This window comes from Macrosteles quadrilineatus, unplaced genomic scaffold (assembly GCF_028750875.1).
Source record: "Macrosteles quadrilineatus isolate MER2022 unplaced genomic scaffold, UCM_ALF_1.0 Scaffold_9__3_contigs__length_116548681, whole genome shotgun sequence".
Lineage (NCBI taxonomy): Eukaryota > Metazoa > Arthropoda > Insecta > Hemiptera > Cicadellidae > Macrosteles > Macrosteles quadrilineatus.
Window position 1 is genome coordinate 4,467,013 of NW_026542602.1, and position 23,141 is coordinate 4,490,153.

General features: G+C 30.9%; 1 protein-coding gene across 1 annotated transcript in view; it reads left to right on the forward strand.

Moving 5' to 3' along the window:
- Positions 1 to 23,141, forward strand: part of LOC129002278 (collagen alpha-3(IX) chain-like) — a 106,119-nt gene that overhangs the window by 47,747 nt on the left and 35,231 nt on the right. Inside the window, exons 3-7 of the mRNA XM_054429963.1 lie at positions 4,568 to 4,631; positions 15,359 to 15,402; positions 16,795 to 16,899; positions 21,475 to 21,624; positions 22,281 to 22,389. Coding sequence (XP_054285938.1) covers positions 4,568 to 4,631; positions 15,359 to 15,402; positions 16,795 to 16,899; positions 21,475 to 21,624; positions 22,281 to 22,389 — 472 coding nt within the window. The remainder of the gene's footprint in view (positions 1 to 4,567; positions 4,632 to 15,358; positions 15,403 to 16,794; positions 16,900 to 21,474; positions 21,625 to 22,280; positions 22,390 to 23,141) is intronic.

Genomic DNA, 23,141 nt, shown 5'->3' on the forward strand with positions numbered 1-23,141 from the left:
TATTAATTTTCTTCTCAGTTAACGTTTCCCTCTCAAAAATAATATGTCCAGCCTAACATTTGTGTCAGCAAACTTAAAAGTTTTGACCTCTGTGTATTTAAAGTATGTCATTGTTTATTTCACGGCTTTAAATGTATATTAAATATCTTATGTACCCACATATACAAGAGGCAAACTAATTCTGCCATCAAGTAATTTATTAATCAAATAATTGTTTTCCATTTACCTAACAATATTCCAATGTAGTACAATTTCTTTCACGTATATCAGTAATACCTCAAAGACAATTAGAGGTGATTTTTTTTATTTACACGGTTTTCATTCATGTACCCTAATTATTATATTAAAACTACAACATATAACACCCATGTTACGCTTCCCTAAATCGATTTCTCTAGGTCTAAGATTCTCTAATTTTCATTTTGAGTTTTGAGAGAAATATTTTATCTCATGACTAGGCCTAACGAAAGATAAATTACAGTGTATAATGTAGCATTCATTCAACGGAAGAGTCTGGAAAACATTTTTCAGAATATTTTCCTTTAAAATATAATTTTGCTGAAAACATCTCCATGTCCATTGTCCATTACTTTCGGATTAGTAATGGTATCCCGCCGCTAGTCAGTAATGCTGCCGTATATATTCCGTCCAGGTCCCTGTTCAGGCTGTTGGTTTATCCAAAGTGAACTTCCATCGAATTTTCAGTGCAGATAGTCTCTACAACAATATTCAATGCACCAAGCCAAAAAATATTTTACTTGTTAATTTTTGATTTTCAAATATCTGCAAAAATATTATGGTAAGCCTATATTTTGACATTTAATTACTTTTCATTTGGTCTGGCACATATTTTGGGTTTTTAGATAATGTCCTCTATTCATGTTGAAGAAATATAAAACCCATATTGTAATCAATTAGTTTCTTCTCAATTATATTTAGTGAATTTTTCTCTCAAAGTATTCATCAAATCTTTCCCTTTCTTATCTCTCTAACTGTTCTTAATAACTCTTAGTTTCAAACCTCAAGACACCACAATATTTATAAAAAAAAAAATATTTAAAGGTAAAATCGCAACCTAAACAACCATTTGGTCCTACCCGAGCCTGATGCTAAACTCTATTGTCACGTTTCTTATTCTCTCCTCTCTAATAATTTCACTAATTGGTGGTACTACTACGCGTAACCTTTTATTACTCTTGTTGTGTTTAAGGTAACCAAGCTTTAGTTCAGGTGAATGACATGTGTTCAGGACAGTAGAATATTTCTTACCTTTTATCAAACATTTGAATAATAACACCAGGGCATGACACCAATTTAAATCCAAATTGTACAAAGAATTTGGCGTTTATTCGTGTTGAATAAATCCATTATAAAGTCTAGCAACTATGTATACTCTAAGGTTTTACCAGGCCTACAGATATTTCAATATTTTACACTAAATAAGTTATGATTGCTTTCCTATGACCCATTGACACTGTTATAAATAAACGCGTTATTTTAGAAACAGTGAATGATTTATAAACTTTCTAGATGAAAATATGGTAAGTGATCTTTTCCAATGATACTTTCTTTATTACAATGATTGAACGGCAATACAATATAATTCAAATTAAAATTTTAACTAATTATTTAGATATTGCATAGTTGTAGAGTCATGCTAATACTCTCTAGACCTTTGTAAACATAGCTTAATTTCAACTGGAGTATAATTTCCAATTTTTTTACTTAAAAATATGAATTACAAACAACATGACACAACTGAACCTAAAACCTCTTATTTAACTCTTTACAAAATACATACGTTTAGTAAAAAAAATTGCTTTTTGTTCAAAACGTTCGGTTAGTCCAATAGTTCAATAGACTTTTACTAATTGAAAATATTAAATCCTATCGTAACTTTTTATTGATTAATAAAGCTGTAAGCTGTAGATGACCGTGAGTGAAGATTTTAATTAAAGTGTTTATATCCGAACGTATAACTATTTTAATAAAACGCTATATGTTATTGGAGAATCGTCGATCATTTATTGGAGGTGTTTAACAAGTTCACCCTTTAAAGGGTTATTTATCTATTTTGAAGGGTTCAAAGCTTTGCTCCGTTCGTATAACCTCCTTCGTATTGAAATACTAGGTATATGTAAGCGTGTTACTTTACTTTTATTTCGTGTTGTATCAAACGAATAAATACAGTAATTCATGTCTACATTATAAAACTATTAGTTAATCATAAAAGGTACTAGATTATGAAAGCAGATTATTTTAACTGTACAAAAACATATTAAAAACAAGGATTTTAAAACATGTTTAAAAAGGAACTCTTCTTTAGATATTGAAAAGGCTTAGTCAGAAAAAATCTTTTTTAACATGTTCTGGAAACGATTTGGTAAAGAATCTACATTGTATTAAAGTATGGTAATTAGATTGCTTTCATAAAGCAAGAATATTGCATACAAATCCAGTTAATAAAAGAATATTTTAATCAAACTTTGGTGAAGCTTGTATTTCCATTAGTTAAGACCTTTCCATACCTTAGCTTATCTTAGTTTTTTTACATATTTTTATATTCATGCAATTATTTCCATTATTGCCATTCCAAACCAAAATATTTTATTTATTTTTGCTTAACATTGACGGTTTATCAATACTAAAACATTTTAAATGGGCTAATTTTGGATTAACACGCCACCAAAATAATTTGTTGTTTATGATACATGTGCCTAAACTTCTTAATCAATTTGCGCTTCAACAATATTCAACAATTGTAATTTGCCTCAAAGTACACCGAGTAACTGCAGAATAACCTCCGCCAGTGATGACGGCACATGCCTTACCACAGCTGGCGGATCGGTTAAATAGGAGTCAAGATTTAGTGCTTAGATTGTGCCCTAGAAAAAAACATTGAATAAATAACTGATACGTATGTATTAAGAACAAGCTACAACAATATTATTTTTAAGATGTTTCTTATTTAAAGAAATTTATTTCATAAAGCATTCATAATCAAGGGATTGTGCTCTGACAAAAATACCCCCACCACGTAGCAGCAAACCTTCAAACTAAGTGACCTACAATTTGTGTGATTGGATTTTTACTAGAATATTTCCGTAAATAAGACATATTTATTCCTTATTTATATAACATAAGGTTTAACAACTAAGGTTTGCTGCTACGGGGAAGTTAAACAGTGTTTTTGACCAAATTTTAATAGTATAGGATAATTAAGAATAAAATAAATTTTCCAAATCAGGTCAAAATTGAACGATAAGCAAGGAAACTACAGCAGTTTTCTTTTTCTCCTTAGGAATAACATGGCAATTTTATATGTAACGTTTTTGAACTTTTTTCATTACCTTTATTGTATAACAATGCTTCAATATACAAAATTATTATTTTTAAGCTCTACACGATGTCCGTAATAAACATTTGCCATATCCATATTTTATGGGTGAAACTTTTAATAAAGAATATTTTTGAAAATGTTTAAACCACAACCCCCTCCTCATGATTGAATACTCTTAATTAATAATGAAAAGATTCTTCATACTAATCTCATTAACAAGGTTTTCCCCAGATAATATTGAAACAGATAAGTGAACAACTGTTAACTCAGCACTTAGCAAAACAAATCCGAACACTTAACCTGTTTTAAAGGTCCAATGAGACTACGAATACATTAAAACGTAGTTTCCATCAAATAAAGGTTTTGTAATACGTTGACGCTATTATTACCATGATTAAGCTATAATTTTAGTTTATTATTTAATATCGGTTATGTTTTTTAATAATGTATAATTTTGTATATTAAAAAATGCTACAGACGAAAACAAGAGAAAAATATAAAGTTTTGTGTAGAAAGAGAATCGTTGATTATCGTCCTTTTTACTATATAATTTATATTTTGTAAGGAAGTCTATAGTCTGGTAAACTAAGTTTAAAGTCTAATGAGTTTAAACTAATGAGATTAAGGTAATAAATGGTGGACCAAAGCCAGGACACTTTGTCACATCTAATCACATTACGTTGCATTAAAGGAACTTGATACCCAGCATCTTAGTTTTCAGTCTTGCTGAAATAGTCTGCGTGGTTTTATATCAACGTTACAATAACGATTCGGTTTATTAAATTCAAACAACGCAGTTTATATCAAGGGAATAAACTCTCTAGAGATTTAAGAGAAAATATGGTAAAATAAATTAATATAAAGCCAGAAGATGTTTCTAGGAATGATTCAGAGAAATTTTTAGTCATTCTGTATTATTTTTACATAATAGATCTTAGTATTTCATAATACGTGATTTTTTACTTGTTTTTAAAGACATTCTTTTGTTTTAAAGTGGTTTTGGGAGCATGGTGATCTACAGGTAGAGTACAGGCTTCGATCCCCGAGATCCAAGGTTTAAATCCCGCCAAGCACCAAATGGATTTTATTTTGTAATAATGCCACGATCTTTGAGACATACCCTTAAGTATTGTGTAGAGCTAGCATCCTAGGATGTAGGACTAAATAAATCTCCCCAAGCTTACATTAACTTAAGTTTGAGAATTACATTTCCTTTCATGTTTACAGGGAGACCAAGGGTTGCCATGGGAAGGGAGTGGGACGCCTCCTCTTCTACCCCCGCCACCACCAGGTAAAAGTTAAGATAATTATTTTTTTAATTCTTTTATTTTTCGAAAACTCTTATTTTCGAATTTATATTTCTTAGTAGCTCCCTCTCAACTAACAGCTTTTAACCAATGCTAACATCACGGTCTATTATCATTCTTCTTTTCTTTAATATCTGTTTTTTATTATTTAATTACCCAATTTAATAAGATTTATATCTCCAGTGCAGTAAAATATCTCATATTAGTACCTTTTAAAAAGGTCAAACAGTCATAATTTTGTTATTGAACTTGCTAAGTAAAGTGCAAAAGGTTTCCAAACGGGAAAGCACTAAAGCCCAAAGACCTTCTCTAAATCCCTGCGTCCAAATAAAAGTCTTTATCTTACCAACGTTGCGGCGCACTAACACTAGGGACTCGTCTATACGTTTCATCTAACAACTGCGTTATATCAACATACGTTACAACAATGTTGGTTCAATTTAAATGCATCACTTACGAGAATTCAAATGATCTGAGGAAAATAAATGTTGATAATAATAGATGCTAAGTAAAATGTTGTATTGAGCCGTTATGGAAATTGTGTTGATTTCATATACAAATTGATTTTTCGTTAATAATTTTTTATAGGTTGATAATTTTCCCTTCAGGATTGATACAATGATTTTAAAATGTATATATATTATTCATCGACTTACTAGGCATTATTAGATTACTAATATCATATTAAAATTGCTCATTATGTTATACTACTTAATAATGGTCGCAGAATCTCTAAAAAGACACATGTTACATTAAGGGCAGTTCGAATTAATTTCACCTCGGTAATATAATAAATGATGATTCAAAAACTAGAACTGATTAGAGACCAAGCTGCTTGCTCGTGTGTTCGTTTTTTTTTTATTTCTTAACGTGTTTTCTTTATATATTTACTTATTCCTTAGCCATCCTCGCACTGTCTCCCTTACATCAGAAGAAACTGGAAATCTTTACAACTAACTGATGGTTTTAAAAGGTTGATAACAGATTTGAAATTAAAATATTTGCATTTTTTCTGGGACAGCCCTGACGTATATTTTTGACTTGGTGCTAAAAATAAATCAAGAAAACTAAATACAAACTCTGAGTAAAGCCGGAAGTTAATTAATAAACAATTGTCTCACTAATTCAGCCATTTTTTTTAGAATAACACCTTTACTGGTTTAGTTTATCGTTTATAAATAACGTGCTTAAGTTTAAAAAAAATATCTTTTACTTATTGTGAGCTCGTAATGCTGTCGGTCGTGTTTAAGTATTGCCATTTTGGTTTCTCGGTTCAAATATCGGTTATGTTAGATGGTAAATATTTTAAACTTAAAAGAATCTGACGAAAGCTTTTTTTACAACAAGATCACCTACCCAACGGTATACACTTATTTATTTCTCTTGGGTGTGATTTCCTGAAAACGCTTTCAAAGGAAATTTCGTCAGTGTACTCATCTCAATTTTCCACCTCCATTGTGCAACAGAGTAAAATATGAAATAAACATAATTTCTTTCACACTAGCTATACAATAATAAAAGAATAACAACCCCTAATAAGCTAATTGTTTAGAATATTATTGTTTTTTTTATTTATCAAATCTCAATCAATATAGAAATGTATAAATATTTCAGACTAGTTTAGTTCACAAAAAAATGTTCTTCCTTGTACCTTTAAAAGTATTTTCCAAAATTTACAGCTGTTACTTTGCTCGAATACATTTTTAGGAATTCAAGTTACCCACCCAGGAGTTGAACCATCTACTAACCCAGCAAAAACTAAATGGAAACATATTTTACATAAGTTACACCTGGTTAAATCACTTGTTTTTCCCCACTTCACTTACTGCAGCTCTGTGATCAATGACATGACTGTAAACCTCGCTGATGCTCTCCAACGCGCTCAGAACTACTGCCTAAGATTCATTTATGATCTAAGACGCAGTGAGCGCATCACACCTTTCTACATTCATTCTAAGTTATTAAAGCTGTGTGACCTGAGATCAATCAAAATTCTTTCGCTAACCTATTCAATATTAAAAAACAATTTTCCAAAATATTTTGTAGATGATTTTAGGTTTGTAGCTGAAGAAAGTGTCAGATACTCACGCCATGCATCATTAACTTTGCGTATGCCTCACCATAGGACCGCAGTTTACGACAGAGCGTTTATTGTAACTGCTTGCCGTCTTTGGAACGATCTTCCTTTAGCTATTAAATCCCTCGATAGTCGTTCCCGGTTTGTGGCAGCGCTAAAAAATCTCTATTTTGAACGTATGGCCATGGTAGGTTTGTCGTAGGGGCCTGTGCGCATGGCGGTCGCTGACTTGTATGTATGTGTGAGTGAGTGTGTGTGTGTGTGTAAGTATTTTTAAAATTTACTGATTTTTGATAAAAGTTTCTGTATCTGAGTTTCTGTAGATTTCTGTTTTGTTTTATTGTATAAGCTGATTATGTTAAAATATTTATATTATGTTTTAAAGTACAGGTTAAGTGTAAGAAAGGGCCATGTGGACCTAACTTTGCCTGTATAAATAAATGATTTTTCATTTCATTTCATTTCATTTTCATTTTATTAGACCCTTGTAGAGTTGTAAACATTGCCTAACAGCTTTTAATGTTACCAAAAGACATTTCTACGCACAACACCTTATTGTTAGAAATTCAAATGAATCTCTCTAACTTCAGTTTTTAGTAAAACAGCACTAAAAAAGCGGATATTAGGCTATGTTATTAGGCAATGCCGTAAGCATTGTAAATAAATAAATGAAAAAATATTCAAATTAGTTATTAGTAGTTAGTAGTTAGTAGTGTTAGTTATTAGTTATTAGTTAGTTAGTTTATTGTATTAGTTTTTTTTTTCTTTCATAAATTAGCCTATCCATCAAAAACTAACAGCAACAGTGTCAAACTGACGAAAAAAAGTAATAACTCAAAAAAGAAATGTTGATACAAAGATTTTTCACTGTTTGTTTCTAAAAATATTAGGAAGCCAAAGGTATTACAGAACATTTAAAACCCTAATTTTTGAGTGAAGTTTCAAAACTGTTGGTGCATAAATGGGCAAAAAATATAAAATTTCTTCGTGGGACACCCTGTGCATCAATATAAACACCCAAAACATATAATATGAGCTATAATATATATACATATAATATATCTATGCGAGAGTGACAGTGAAAGGAACAAATGGACCTATTCCGAACCAAGACTTGTATGAAAACCACCCTCCGGAGAAATAGGTTTGCTTACCCTCAAGAGGTTGGCAAACCTTTGCAAAATTTACCTTCACAAAGCCTTACAAAATACGATCTCGATTTCCTTACTGAAATTTCTAGAACGACGCACCTAAAATTAGCTTTTATATTGTAAAGCATTCGGTATATATGGTCGTTGATGGATTAAATAAACGTTTTTTTTTTAGCGAATTTCCCATATAGGGAATAAGCTATTACCGTAATACTCATGGTAAGACCTGGACCCGGGACCGATTTATTGGTTCGTTTTGAGGTCCCTAGAGGCCAAAAACACCATCCGTTCAAATTCATATATATATATTTATATATATGTGTCCGTTAGCACGATAACTCGAGCAAAAATTATCCGATTTTGATGAAATTTGGTACAAACGTGTTAACCTACATTTATTCGAAGGAGTTCGCGAACCAGCATGATCGGATTATGGGGACGGGGGTTTATGGGGGGTTTTATGGGGTAAAAATAGGTTTTTCCCATTTTTGACCCTAAAAACACAAATATTTACAATTTCTTTTCACACCATATTGTAGAGCATAAAAAAAACAAATAATTTAGTATATTGAAGCGTTATTGTGCGCCTAATGGTTACGGAGAAAATTCCAAAAAACTGTAAATTTAAAATCCCCATGTTATTCTTACGGAGAAAAAGTCAACTGTTGTAGTTTGCTTGTTTATAAACATATTTTGACCGAATTTGGAAAATACATTAATTTCTTACTAACCTATTAACATAAAAAACCACCTTTTTACCCTCCCTGTTGCAGCAAACCTAAGTAGGCCTACTCGTTTAACTAATTCTATTTAAATAGGGAATAAATCTGATATTTTTAAGGAGACATTTTAGTGTAAATCCTATCAGGCTAATGGACATTCGCTTAGTCTGCAGGTTTGCTGTGGCGGGAGTATTTTGCTGTTGTAATTTTATTCAATGCGTCTACATTTTGTTGTACTAAACATAAACAGGTATTTTGTATTTTTGTTCACACATAATTCATTTTATTCTATAGGTCAGCTTTTGCTTAGTTTCAAAAAGTTAATGTAAAATAAAGTTTATTTTATCTATGTTATTCATTTACTAAACACATATTTCATTTATGCTTTCCTTTTTCTCCCGTAATTTTCTTTTAGCGAATTTCCCTATAGGGAAGTAGCTATTACCGTAGGTCTCATGGTAAGACTTAAGCCCGGGACCGATTTACTTTTTCATTTTGATGTCCCCAGAGGCCAAAAACACCATTCGTTCAAATTTTTATATATGTATATATATATATATATATATATATATATATAGATATATATAGATTTATATATATATATATGTGTCCGTGAACACGATAACTTGAGTAATTTTTATCCGATTTTGATGAAATTTGGTTTGAAGGTGTAAAGCGGGATAAACTTGAATGAGTTCGCGATCCAGCATGATCGGACCATGGGAACAGGGTTTTATGGGGTAAAAATTGGTTTTTCTCACTTTTGACCCTCAAAACACAAAATTTCCCAATTTTTCTCTAAACCTTCTTAAAGAGCTTAAAAAAACAAACAATTCAGTATATCAAAGTGTTTTTGTACGGTTATTGGTTACGGAGAAAACTAAAAAAAATTGTAAATTTAAAATTTCCATGTTATTCTTATGGAGAATATTGTAAAATGTTGTAGTTTGCTTGTTTATGGATATCTTTTGATCAAACTTGGCAAATATATTCATTTCATACTAAGCAATAATTATTTTACTTAAAACACACACTTTATTAGTTTCCTTGTAGCAGCAAACCTAGGTACTCGTTAAACCTAATGTTATTTAAATAGATCGATTGAAAATCAATTCAGCCAAATGGAAATTCGCTTAGACGGCAGGTTTGCTGCGGCGGGGGTATTTAATGATGTAAATGTAACTAAATCTTTGTCCTCGGAACGTACATCTTAACATTATCCTGGATTCATTACTTTTGTAAAGTAGATATATTGGTATGTGGAGGAGGTTCATTGTTATTTTAATAAGGAAAAAAGCTCACGTTTACTGTACGTAGAATTTTATTGGTGCTTTTTATTTTTGAAACAGCAGTTAGTTTCACAGCTTGAGGTGGTCTTGATGAATAAATAAATGTGTTATAGTTACTGAGGTTTTTTTAAGGGTTGAAACAATAGCTTTTCAATCATTGTGTATTTAGGAAAATACTTTGTAGTTGAGCACTTAAAACTGATAAATCTCTACTGTGAGAAAATATCTGTCAATAATCTGCGAAGTTTTAGAGTGTTTTTGTATCTTTTCGCGTCAGCTGCAGGATTTTTTGTAAGCTTTTAACATCAAAGTTATATTTATAAGTGTGGATTTTAAAATACTTTTAATTTTTTTTTTTTGCCCTTTATGAACGCTAGATAATTTATTCATTTAGCCTAACTACATACAAGTCCAATATTGTCATTTAGTGATGGCAAATATTTGTAATTATATCAAATTTTTCTTTAATTTTTGGAAATTTGTATCATTAACGATCAATAAACTAAAATTCTTTTTAAATTCTCCAAATATTTACCTAACATAATGTATGGTGAAAACCTAAACAGCAATTTTTTATCGTCTTGTTTGACTACTTAGTGAATAAAATAAAAATAACAAACAATTTTGTACATATTATTTTTCTCCTCTATAAGAGTACAATGCAAGTGCAGATGTGAAATGAACATTCCACCAAAACCACTCCGAGATACTATTGAAACAACCCTCAAGAGAAATAGCAATGTTTACTCCTCTGGGGCTGATACTCATCTCCTCGATGTTTCTGTATATGTATACTTCAGCATGATTTTTTTCTCTTCTTAAAAGATGTTTTAAATGTTATCTGTAAATAATTACTTTCATTTTAGAACGGTGAATTTAAATCAATAAACTTAGCAAGTTTGGTTTACAAACATGGTTTATAAACTTGTATAGTATACTCTTGACCGTAATAACATAAAATCCTTTTGAAATATAATTTTTATATTCATATAAAAAAATCTAACTCTTAGCTTGTTATTATTGAGATACAGTATTAAATTTTAAACAATATCCGTCACTGTAATTTAGTTTGCGAGTCGGTGGATATTTAGGTAGAGCGACTGACAGATCGAAGTAACCGAGGTTGGTAGTATTGTACTGTAACAGGTCGCTTCTCGATTTGCTATATTCATTTTACTCGCAATTCCTAGGGATGTGGACGGGCAATGGATGGCGTGGTTAACCTCTTGGAACAAGAAATGATTAAGATACGATGTTGAAACAGCGTTTCCAGTTTAATAAAGCAAACTATATTATACTATTTTGTCCTAGAAAGCTAGACTCGAGCCCGGAATCATTTTTCACATTACTTCAGGGGTTACGGCATTATTACTTCTATAAAATCTATTGGTTATTTGGCGGGATTTGAACCCGGGACCTCAGGAACCAGAGTCCCGCGCTGTAACCACTACAGCTCGCTCCCCAAGGAATTGCGACATTATTACATAGATAGAATCCATCGTTGATTTAGGGGGGATTGTAATCCGGGACCTTAGGGACTGAAGTCCCGAGCATATTAGAATACTTATTAGAATCAGTCACTAAACATTTGCTAATAATTATTTTTTGCTTGTATAAATTTTAGAAACGAATAAAAAGTATTTCTAAAGAACATTCTGGTGCCTAAGTGGCCTCGTACTTCGTGGCTTTTAAAGGAAAAGCATTGTGTCAAAGAAATAGTTGTTGAATGCTTTTACTTGTGTACTTTCATGGTTTTCAAAACTATTTCCATTGAAATAGCAAATGTCTGAGTAAATGTTTTTTTTTCATTTAACTTAAAAATAAATATGAAAAAAATACCAAATTTGTTGCATATAAAGTCATTAATTTTAATCATTACTAATGAATACAGTTCAGAGACACGTACTGTTTTAGCTTTGAGGTGTCAAAGTTGTTTGAATGTAAGGAAATCGTAAAGGTGAACGATGTTCGTCTTTTAGAGTTAAAGCTAAAAGCTCAAGTCTTCATAAATCTTAACATCTGACAAAAGTTAGTGCAAATACAAGTCGTAAACAAATTTTTTTTTTTTTCTTCAAAAGATAAGGATCGGAGTACTTATAATATTATATTCATTCATTTTTCAGCTTCAGTCAACCTCTAAACTGTTGGGAAATTTGTTTACTGTTTACTACAGTGATTAATTTTTTTTTGTTGGTCCTTTTACAGCAATCAGGGCTTTGAAGCTTTGTTTCTTTGTCAAATCTAGTATAGTACTCGTATATCACTTGAGTAATATTTGTTTCGTTATAGTGCAGCAAAAACAGCCGTTTATAACATATGTGTTGTGAGTCTATTTCCAGTTTAGGTATATGTAATACAGGCATCCTGTAACTTAAACGGAAAATAAAGCACATTTACCCTCATTATTGGAAATATCACCTTATACCTAGAGATGACATCAATAATGTAAGTCAAATGTGTGTAAAGGTATTGACTCTATAATTATTAATAAGAGTAAGCCTAATTCTCTGAAAAATCTTATTCCCAAACATTACACCTTACTGGTATTTGACGTTAAAGAATATTAGGTTTGCTTCGAAATAAAAAAGTAAATTTATTAATTTATGAATTAAGTTAAATTATCTTGTAGTGGTTACAATTTGTTTTATATTTTGAAAATTAATGCTCTTTTGAATATTCATGGATTCCCAAAGCTCAGCTTAAGCGATTTTGATTGTATAATTATTTCATAAAAATTTTATATTATTTTCTGTACATTAATTCTATACAGGGTGTTGAAAATGTCTGGAACCAACATTATATTAGGTGAGTGGTTAAAGAAAAACAACTGATATTTTGTATATGGATATACTATGGTTTTACCTATCTTTTGATGCCTTATGAAATTTTTTACCACTTATAGGGAACGTCCCGTAGAGGATGCAGTAAAAGGTTTTAATGGAAGCCTATGGTAAATGATACATCATTTTAAAGGCCAATTTTTTCTGAGTAAGGAGCCACAAGTTTCATCTCAAAAGGACCTTCCTAGCAAAAATGGCGACTGTTTGAAATTTAAAATTCAATTATTTTCAAAAACTTTAAACAGTCACCATTTTCGCTAGCGTGGTCCTTTTGAGATGAAACTTGTGGCTCCTTACTCAGAAAAAAACGGCCTTTTAAATGATGTATCATTTACCATAGGCTTCCATTAAAACTTTTTACTGCATCCTCCACAGGACGTTCCCTATAAGTGGTAAAAAATGTCATAAGGCACCAAAAGATAGGTAAAACCATAGTATATCCGTACACAAAATATCAGTTGTATTTCTTTAACCACTCACCAGATATAATGCTGGTTCCAGACATTTTCTACACCCTGTATGTGTTTTAGTAAGGTTGGTCAAGTATGGGCCTGTGACAAATTTGAGTTTTCAAACGACAAAATAGTTATATCAGTCTATAAAATTTAATCATTAACTGGAGCAAGTGGAATAATATTTAGCTAAGAAAAAACGAATCTTGATATGTTTTAACATTAAAGCAAAGTTAAAATGTTTGTTGAACATTATAAAACGAATATAGAGCGAGTTTTAGTCATGGCTTTCGCATCTCCCTTGTGTAAAGGATGTTTTTCCAGTCTAACGCCGGGGAAATGTGTTTGTGCGGATTCATGAGCGCAAACAAGATAACGCTGAAAACTTTGTTTGGAATTAAAATTAAATTTCCACACCAAAGACTCTATAAAGACAAGTCTTTCACTGTGTTTCCTTGTAGCACATTTGAATAAGTTAAGAGTTTCGTTTAAGCCTTTTATTATTTGTTACAAAAAAAATTGTAATGTTTTATTATTTTAATATTTGTATTATAGTGCCACAAAAATGTCTTTTTTCACCAATTCCTTTTAACCGGTTGTTGTATACACTTACTTCTCGCAACATGTTCCAAAACAATCTAATGACGATGCATAACTATTCTTTGACGTTAGAATGGGGTTCGGTTAGATTTGTAGCTTTATCATACGACCAATCTCTTGAAAATAACTTAAACGTAATATAGGCTACGCAATGTTTAAACTACCTTTTTACAAAGCTATTTAAATTTTCATTTTGACAGGGTTTCAATACAGTTTGGTCACAGTGTCAGGTCTACCATTGTAATCTTTATCTTATACATTTTTGCATTTAAACATTTCATTGGTAAAAATACAAAGAACTTGTTCCTATATGGCCTATCGCTTTCATTTGTTATTTGTAAATTAAATACATTTCCAATGAGTTTCAAGCCACGTGTATAATTTACGCTACAGAGAGTGGATTTCTGGGGAAGCTTGTGTGGTTCCCATGGATTACAATGTATAATCCCCGAATGTGAACCAAGGCTCAAGACTATGTCCATCCGCACTCTACCATATACGATAACAATCCTGTAGTCGATACTCTTAATTTATGTATTGTATATTTAATAATACATTTACGTAGTTTTTTTAATTTGGAAAATGTTGTTGGTGATTTGGTTTGACGGACATGCGCAGACCTAAGCACAACTAACTAAAAGAAGATATACTAATATCTTAAAAATAAAATATATTTTGGTGTAAAAAGTAATTAAATCAAAGCTATATTTTTTTACGTAATCCCAAGACGAAATAATGTGTAGCTTTTAAGTTTTTGCCGTCAATCTACATTTTTTCCTATTTTCGTACATCAGTTTTACCAATGTTTTAGTTTATTATTGTAGTCAATTATTTCAGCATGGTTTGGCTTTCAATTTCCAAGCCGTGTTGTATTTGTTTCGTTTACTGTAAAACTTTATTTGTTCACTATCCTTGTTTACATTCTTTCTTATACAGGGTATCCCGGAACTCTCTACCAATATCTTAGGGCATTGCTCCTGGGTAAGAAACATACCTAAATATCATATTTAAATTGTCCGAAAGTCCTTAGTTACTCACACAGCCGCCATTTTGTTTTTTCGATTATTATTATTTTTTCTAAAGAATGGTTAAACATACGAAATGGAAACTTTGCACAAACATTTATGACAACTAGACAAAGCTACAACACAATTATGACGATTTATCAAATTCATAAAACAAAATGGCGGCCGTTTAAATGTTTGTAAAATCAGCGGTTTTCGAGCTATTTCAGAAACAAAATTTTAAACGGCCGCCATTTTGTTTTATGGATTTGATAAATCGTCATAATTTTTTTGTAGCTTTGACTAGTTGTCATAAATGTTTGTGCACAGTTTCCATTTCGTATGTTTAACCATTCTTTAGAAAAAATATAATAATTGAAAAAAAAACAAGATGGCGGCTGTGTGAGTAACTAAGGACTTCCGGACAATTTAAATATGAAATTTAGGTATGTTTCTTACCTAGGAGAAATGCCCTAAAATATTGGTAGAGAGTTCCGGGACATTCTGTATTTTTAATCGTGACTGTTTTTATTTCTTCTTTACCTAAATTTCATTTATTTTTGTTTATTGTTGTAGGATTCACCGGAATGAAGGGGCAAAAAGGAGAAAGAGGAGAGCCTGTAAGTACATAAACATTTTTTCATATTCTATGCCATTTTGTTCTTACCTATCTTTATAATTTTAACGAACTGTCCAATCATACATTGCCATCACTAAAGTACTGTACTGTAAACATGTTTATTTAGTTGGCTGATAGATAAACACACTTTATAGTTTATTTTAACTGAATATTTATTAAGGAGTCTTTTGTCAAATAATAATCAATTGATATTTACTTTTACCTGAGTCCAATCTTGTAATTTATTGGAACAATCTTTGATCGGATAAACAACAAATACGTAACAACAAATTTGATTCGAGCAACTTATACCTATAAATACTGAAAATTACTTATCGATCACTAAGCAGGTATTTCTATCGCATGATCCCAATTAAACCAGAATCGGTCACATTTCCGGATGGCTTATTATTTAACAATGTTCTTTCAAATAGGAATCTCTCATGTCTGGTAGGAAATTAAACCAAATGCACAATTTAACCGTTTTAGAGAGTTAATTGCTATGTATTATGATCAATTGGAAGGAAATTATGACCCTTAATTAACTTCCCAAATGGTAATTTTATAACGCCAATCGGGGTCTAATATGAGTTGTTATTGTTTATTTATCACGTAGTTCTAGTTTACTGTTTCTTTGAAATAATTGCAGTTAATTTTGTTTATCTCTTTTTTAAGTGTACTAATAAAATTTTATAAAAACCTACAGCAACATAAATGTTAAAAGGTATGAATATTTATATAGCACTAAAACAGTCGTAGATTTCCCAGACTCATAACTGTAAAAAATGTAAACATTTTTCAAATAGAAATTTCTTACTACATTGAGGTCAAAGTATGCATTATAAATTATGTAGTAATAGTTTCTTCATAGTATGGCCAAGTGGCTAAATCATTATAAAAGTTAAACCATTCACACACTTTTAACAAAAAATTTCTTTATTTCGGCATTAGCCTTCTTCAGTATGTAGTAATTAAATTATGTAGAAAGACTATGAATGGTAGATGTATTTTCAAATCCATAATACCACTTTGAAGATTTGTGTTCTTGATTTACCTTCTATGCATCATACCTATGTATTAAAATATCTTAATATTCTACTGAATTCCACGAATATCAAAATTTTTTTGCTTAAAAACTACGACCATATTACTTTTCCTGTCACAATTATTACTCTTCCTGTCCCAAAACTTGCTGTCAAAGAATATTGAGATTTACGTTTGCTAAACAGGAATAGGTTATTGTGTTTCTTTTTAAAAATATACTTCAAACAAAATGTTGTTTGTTGTTTGCTTCATTAAAACAAAAGTCTTCAAAATATGATACTATAGACTTTGACGTAGTTTTTGCTCGAATTGTTCATTATTAGTGTAACAGTTAGTATCTTATCCTTAGGGACCTCCTGGCGAATCAATAGAGGGTCCTCCAGGTCCACCGGGACCTCCCTACAATCCTAGAGGAACATCAGGACTTCCTGAGTTTGGTTCAGGTGATGACGGGGTGAGTTGAACACATTAGGACATTATTTAAGTAAATGTATTGTTATGAGCAACATACTACATAATGGTGGTTGGATACCAAGCTATACCGAAGTAAGATTTAGTTGTTTTAGTATCGGAGTGAGTTTGCCGAATCATATTATTTTACCAACATACAAAGCCGTACTGTTAATTCACGTTTTCAATTTTTATAACATAATTTGGCATTTTTGGTTGGAAAAATAAACAATTTAAGAGCTGTTGAAAGTTTTAACCCGAAAAAATGAGGTGGGAATTTTTTTTTAATCTTGACCAACTAAATTTTGATATTTTAGTGAATTTACCACATAGGGAATAAGCTATTACTGTATGTTTCATAATAAGACATAATAACACAATTTACTTTTTAGTTTTGAGGTCCCCAGAAGCCAAAATCACCCAAAAATGCATCCGATTTTGATTAAATTTTGTAGAGTTTGGTCATTATGTTTAAAAATCAAACTTATAGGGATGTATTAAGTAAGTATAGGATGTATTAGAGGCGTATTAAAATACTATCTTACAAGTCCATCTTTTTTAGGGAGGAGGCAATTGGAGAGTTCTAAAAATATGTTCTTGCAACTTATTTATTTTATATATACCTTTCCTTAACGCTTAAAATAATGTTTTAAAGCATATTTTCACTTTATCTCAAACGTTACTTGAAAATCTTCGACAAGTATATTTTATCTTACCATGCTTTGGCAAAACATAAAACATGACACACTAGTCCGATAAATAAAATAAATTTAATGTAATGTTTAATTAAATATTTAACTAAATGCAGACTTCTTTGACCTCCGTTTTATCAGTAAACAATTTCAAACCCATTCCCCCACATGAATAATAACAATAAACTGTTTTTCCAATTGAAAACACTATCATCACGATAAATATTTGTGTAAACACAATAGTTACAAAACTCTTTGTGGAGAGATGAACACAAATATTCACAAAGCAATAGAGCTGGATCAAACGTAAATCATCAGTGATATGATGTACCATTTGTCATAGTGTCAAAGGAAATTATGATTTGGGTTCGTTTCTATCAGACCTCCGACCTCTGTGGATTCGATATTCTTCTTTTGATTTGTTGATGCGCAAAATCCTATAGATTCTCTAACGAATTGTCAAAATATATTGTGACGGTGAATAGTTAGAATTACAATCATGTTTAAACGTAAAGTACAAAGGGGCAGAGCCTTGTTGGGTGGTGTTTCAACTTCCTCCAGGTGGGGTTTCATAGTTAAAACTATCAAAACAGTTACATGTTCTTAAGAAAGATTTGTCATCATAAACAATACAGATTAAATCTATTGTTAATGGTAATAATAATTCCGCAATGTAAAACTATACATTACAACGAAGTTGAGAGAAATATATTTGTACTTTATATACACTCAACGAACGGAGCCGACGAAAAATATAAAATAAACATAATATTGAATATGAAGATATAGAAGTAAATATTTTACATGAAACCTCATTTTATGCCGATTGGAGGCATTGTTAATTATAAGCTCTTGATAGATTAAATAAAAATACCCCCGCCGCAGCAAACCTGCAGACTAAGCGAATTTCCATTTGTCTGAATTGATTTTCAGTTAAATATATTTTAATAACATTAGGTTTAACGAGTACCTAGGTTTGCTGCTACAAGGAAACTAATAAAGTGTGTTTTTGAGTAAAATATTGATAGCTTACTATTTTATTGAAAACGTTGTTAGGCTATCCAATAGTCTTAAATATTCTTATAATCTATATAAGTCTATTAAAGTCTTATAAGTCTATATAAATAGATTTAAGATCATATGACAACAGTCATTGTGTCAAACATTTATAAAATTACCAAAAAAATTAATGTAAACAAAAATTGTTTACATCCTTAATATAATTTTAAAACCATTTAAAAGTCCTTGTATCATGATACATTCTGCAATTTACCATTCGCATGTGCAATCAAAGCATGAAATACACTCATATAAGTCGGGCAATATCCTGATCAAAGGAATATTTTTAACTTCAGGGCTCAATGTCTTTATTTACATTTAATCAACCCGAGGTGCTGCTCATGTCAAGTGTTCCAAAGCTCTATTGTGTGACTTTGATATCCACATATGAGCCATATATTGTCGGGAAAATCTACTTAAAATAGGCTCTCGAGGCTTTGCTGCTGAGCTCTAGTTTCATCTCTTGCACTGTTTTGTTTACCATTTTTTCTTAAAATTAAATATATCAAATAAACAGTATCTCGAAGCTCTAAATAAGATTAATTAATATATGAGTTAGATTTCTGTGAGTGAATAGAAGATATAAGTTAAGTAATATTAGATATATACGTTATAAATAAAAGGTTAAATACCTGTAGTACTGTTTGTGATCCGAACTTAGGTCAGTGACCCAGGTTTCGAACCTAAAGGTTCATCTTCAAGCTGTGACGGGTTAAAACATAGCCCCCGCTATTTAAATATTTAGGGACTTCAGGAAACAAATGAGGGCAATAACAAGAGTTAGTTTAACTTTTGTTGTAAAATAAAGCACACCAACTAACATCTATGTATAATTACCTTTGAAACACTTTGATAAGAGAATCTATATTCGTGTTTCATTTCAAAACATATTTATTTTTTTTAAGTTCGACAAAAAACGTTCTTCTCCCATTAGTTAACGTATTTATGTACTGTAATTGCAATTGTTACATATAAATGTTTGTTTACAAAGTATTGCGATGCCTTGTTAATTAGTTTTTTCAAGACTATTTTAACCGTTTGTAACCACAGAAATCAAATAGAATTTTAAGAAGACATATAACAATGTTTTTGCTATATAGTTCACAAAACAATAAAACTTAAATGTATTGTATTCAATCAGATATTTGACCATAGATGATAGGAGAGTTAGGCCTAAATAAAGTTATGATTTTAAAATGTTTATTTTTCTTTGACTTTATCATTAGGTCTAATCTATTTCAACAACCCATATGTAGAATATTGTTGCGATGTAGGCAATTTCAAAAGATCTTTCAAAGTGAAAGTAAATTCTCTTGTTTCTTTGAGCTTTGAGGGAAGAAAGACGAAAAAGAATCTTTTAGAAAACACGTCTCAGGGTAAATAAAAGTGGGTTCAGTCTCGACGATTCACACATTAGTTCAGTAGAAGAGTTCCATATAGAGTTTCTACATAAATGGTATTCGGTTTCGTTTAGTTATTTTTTTTTAGTTGTTTGATATTACTGAAATAAAATAAATAAACTACTAAAAATAAAATTTCCTTTTCTGTAATACTATTTCATCCATAACATAAATTTTGGCCACATACAAAACTTTATCAGTTGATTTCAAATAAAAAGCAATTAGTGAATTAAATTAAAATATTGGTGTTCTATTTTAAGTTGTCTTTTTCCATTTTCATTTATTGTGTCATCCATTCTATTCTAAATAGGCTAATGTAGTACTAGTTGCCTAGAGCATCAACAATTTTATGTTCATATAGCATATAGTTACCATCAATGTTTTCTTATACAACCATCCCAGTAGCAGGAACTATACAAATATTTTTATATCATACCTTGTTTTGTAGTAACTTTTCTTACAGATTTTCTTTTTCCAATATTTAGCTTACCCGTCGGGCGTTGTTGTGATTTCAAGAAAGTTAACCAGTCTATATAATTTAAGATATGTAAACAATATATATTTTTTACAGTGTCCACAAAACTCTATTGATAGGATAACTAATATAAGCTTAGATTTTAAAATATGGGGTCAATCATAGGTTGATACATCTATGTATTAAATATATTGGCTTTTCTTTTCCGAGTCGGTTTGGATCTTCAACTAAACCGATCTATAAAGTTTCGGTCTTCAATTAAAGGTATAGACGCACAGATATGCCATTAAGCATCGGACAGTAAGGTAGTAAATATTTAAACTCAATATGTGTTCAGTTTTTTCTTTAGTCTTATTAAACTCATGACAATTATTAATACCCTTTTTCCAATTCCGCAGCTGATAAAGCAAAAATGCTGTCTTAGAGCCCTGAAAAAAAAAATTTATGGTGGTGGTCTGAGGGCTAACTCAAGAATCTAGAACAAATCTAGAAAAAAATAGGATATGTCACTGAAGCGATTAGAACATTTTCTGGTTTCAAGCTTCCACTAAAATCTATACTATGCTAAAGTTAACTTACTGTTGGCTGTTTGTAAGTCACCCCGCAGTAATGTTGACCCTGACTATGTAAAGAAACAAGAGTTCAATAGTTCTAATTTCTACCCAAATTTATAAAAGGTAAATTTCTTATGTTGTATATTTTGACTGAAGATAAATTTAAGCTTTTCATAAATCTCTTTCTTGGTCGACTTAAATGATAGTATTCGAATTTAAAAACAGCTGGTATGATCCAGCACGTGATCTTGATATTTATCATTGAGCTACCAGTTAATGATGCTTCCAAGTCAAGTGTCATAGCTTGATTTTAAAGAACCTCCTGAAAGAAAATGACATTGGCATTGAATATCTTAAAAAAGACTATTTCTTGCCCTTATTCTTGTCCTTTACTTGCAGTTCCTGCCCGCTGGAGGAGTAGTTGGTCCTCCAGGACCTCCTGGGGAGTGTTCCTGTAACATTACGGAAGTCCTGAAGAACTTCAACCTTCCAGAGCCTGTACAAGGACCTCCAGGGACTGACGGGAAGACGGGCGCACCTGGAATGCCGGTATTTACAACTTTTTTTGCAACACTTTAATTCCTCATTATTATGACTTGAGCATACAAATATTGATATTCCATCAAAATTCTATTTATTTATTAGGAATGCAAGCCATTTGTTGTAATTATTTAGGAAAGCAAAAGTTTTCTTTGTTTGCCAAAATTGGCCTGATTGAAAATATTTTAAATAGTAAATTCTTTTAAATTATGCTCTCGGTTTTTATGACTCAGTCGCTCTTAAAAACTTGTTATAAAGGTCGTGTTCTGTGAATTCTTGTTGGATTTTTTTTTTTAGAGTAGCTTTTGAATCCTCGGAAAATATAATTTGACTTACGTTTGACATAAAAAAGCTTAGCTAAGCTGCTCAGCAACTAGATTTATTAGGTTCGCTCAAAAGCCTTGTTTTCCTTTTTTCATGAACACTTCATAGCTTTGTTTAAATTCAGGGAAACATTTTTGACCCTAAATTTCTTATGTTTTGTTGATATAAATATCTTAGGTACAACATTACTCTCTATCATAACTAGCAGTGTTGGGTTAAATTAAATTACAAAGTTTGCATTGTTAATTAAATATTACTTTTTATAACGTGTTTCCTGCTATTTAGGAAGTATTTGGAAAGTTATATACTGGCAGTGTTTTACTTTCAACATGCTATGTCAGGGATTGTCGGGTCCGGTGGGCGAGAGAGGATTGCCAGGACCTAAAGGAGAGAAGGGAGACCGAGGAGATGAAGGTCCTAGAGGTCCTGAGGGAATCCAAGGACCAAAAGGTAAAAACTTAATTCATTAACTCGTGAAAAATCTAACAAGATCCATCGGTGAGGTGGACATATTTGTTATGGATATAGTTAATTAAGTTTTACAAAACATAAGTCATTGTAAGGCCGACATAACCTATATAAATGTTTAGTCGATTTACAGTTTAATTGGGTTAAATAATTAGATTATCTGGTACAGTATACAGCACACAGTGTACGTGTATAGTAAGAGTACATACGTATATAACACACACACCAACATTCCCAAGGAAAATTAATCATATCTACAAAATGTATTAAAAACAGTACAGTAATATCAGAAGTTTCGTATTCACATTAAACTCCACATTAAATAATAATTTTGTTGAAACCACAGCTAATAGTAATAACTTTATGATAATTAACTTGCCAGTAGAGCTTAAAACACAAGACGAAGAGTGGAAGTTATAGCGAGAGTTATACGCTTTCTGACTCCAAAAGTTAGTCAGTTAAAAACTAATTTCCTTGAGGTAAGGAATATTTAAACATCTTTCTTATAGGTTTTTGGTCTTGATTGATATTCTAATTTGAGGAATGCAATTTAGACTAAGTGTTAGTCTATTTATTTTATATTTCATTCCCATGCAATAGTTTAATTATTTCAAAACATTTCCCTTATTATTTTTAAGCTGAGTAATTTTGTGAATGTTTTACCCTTTTAACGATTTCTAACATATGAACTAAAAACATTATTTTATTGTTTATTTTAAATCCATAAAACAGTG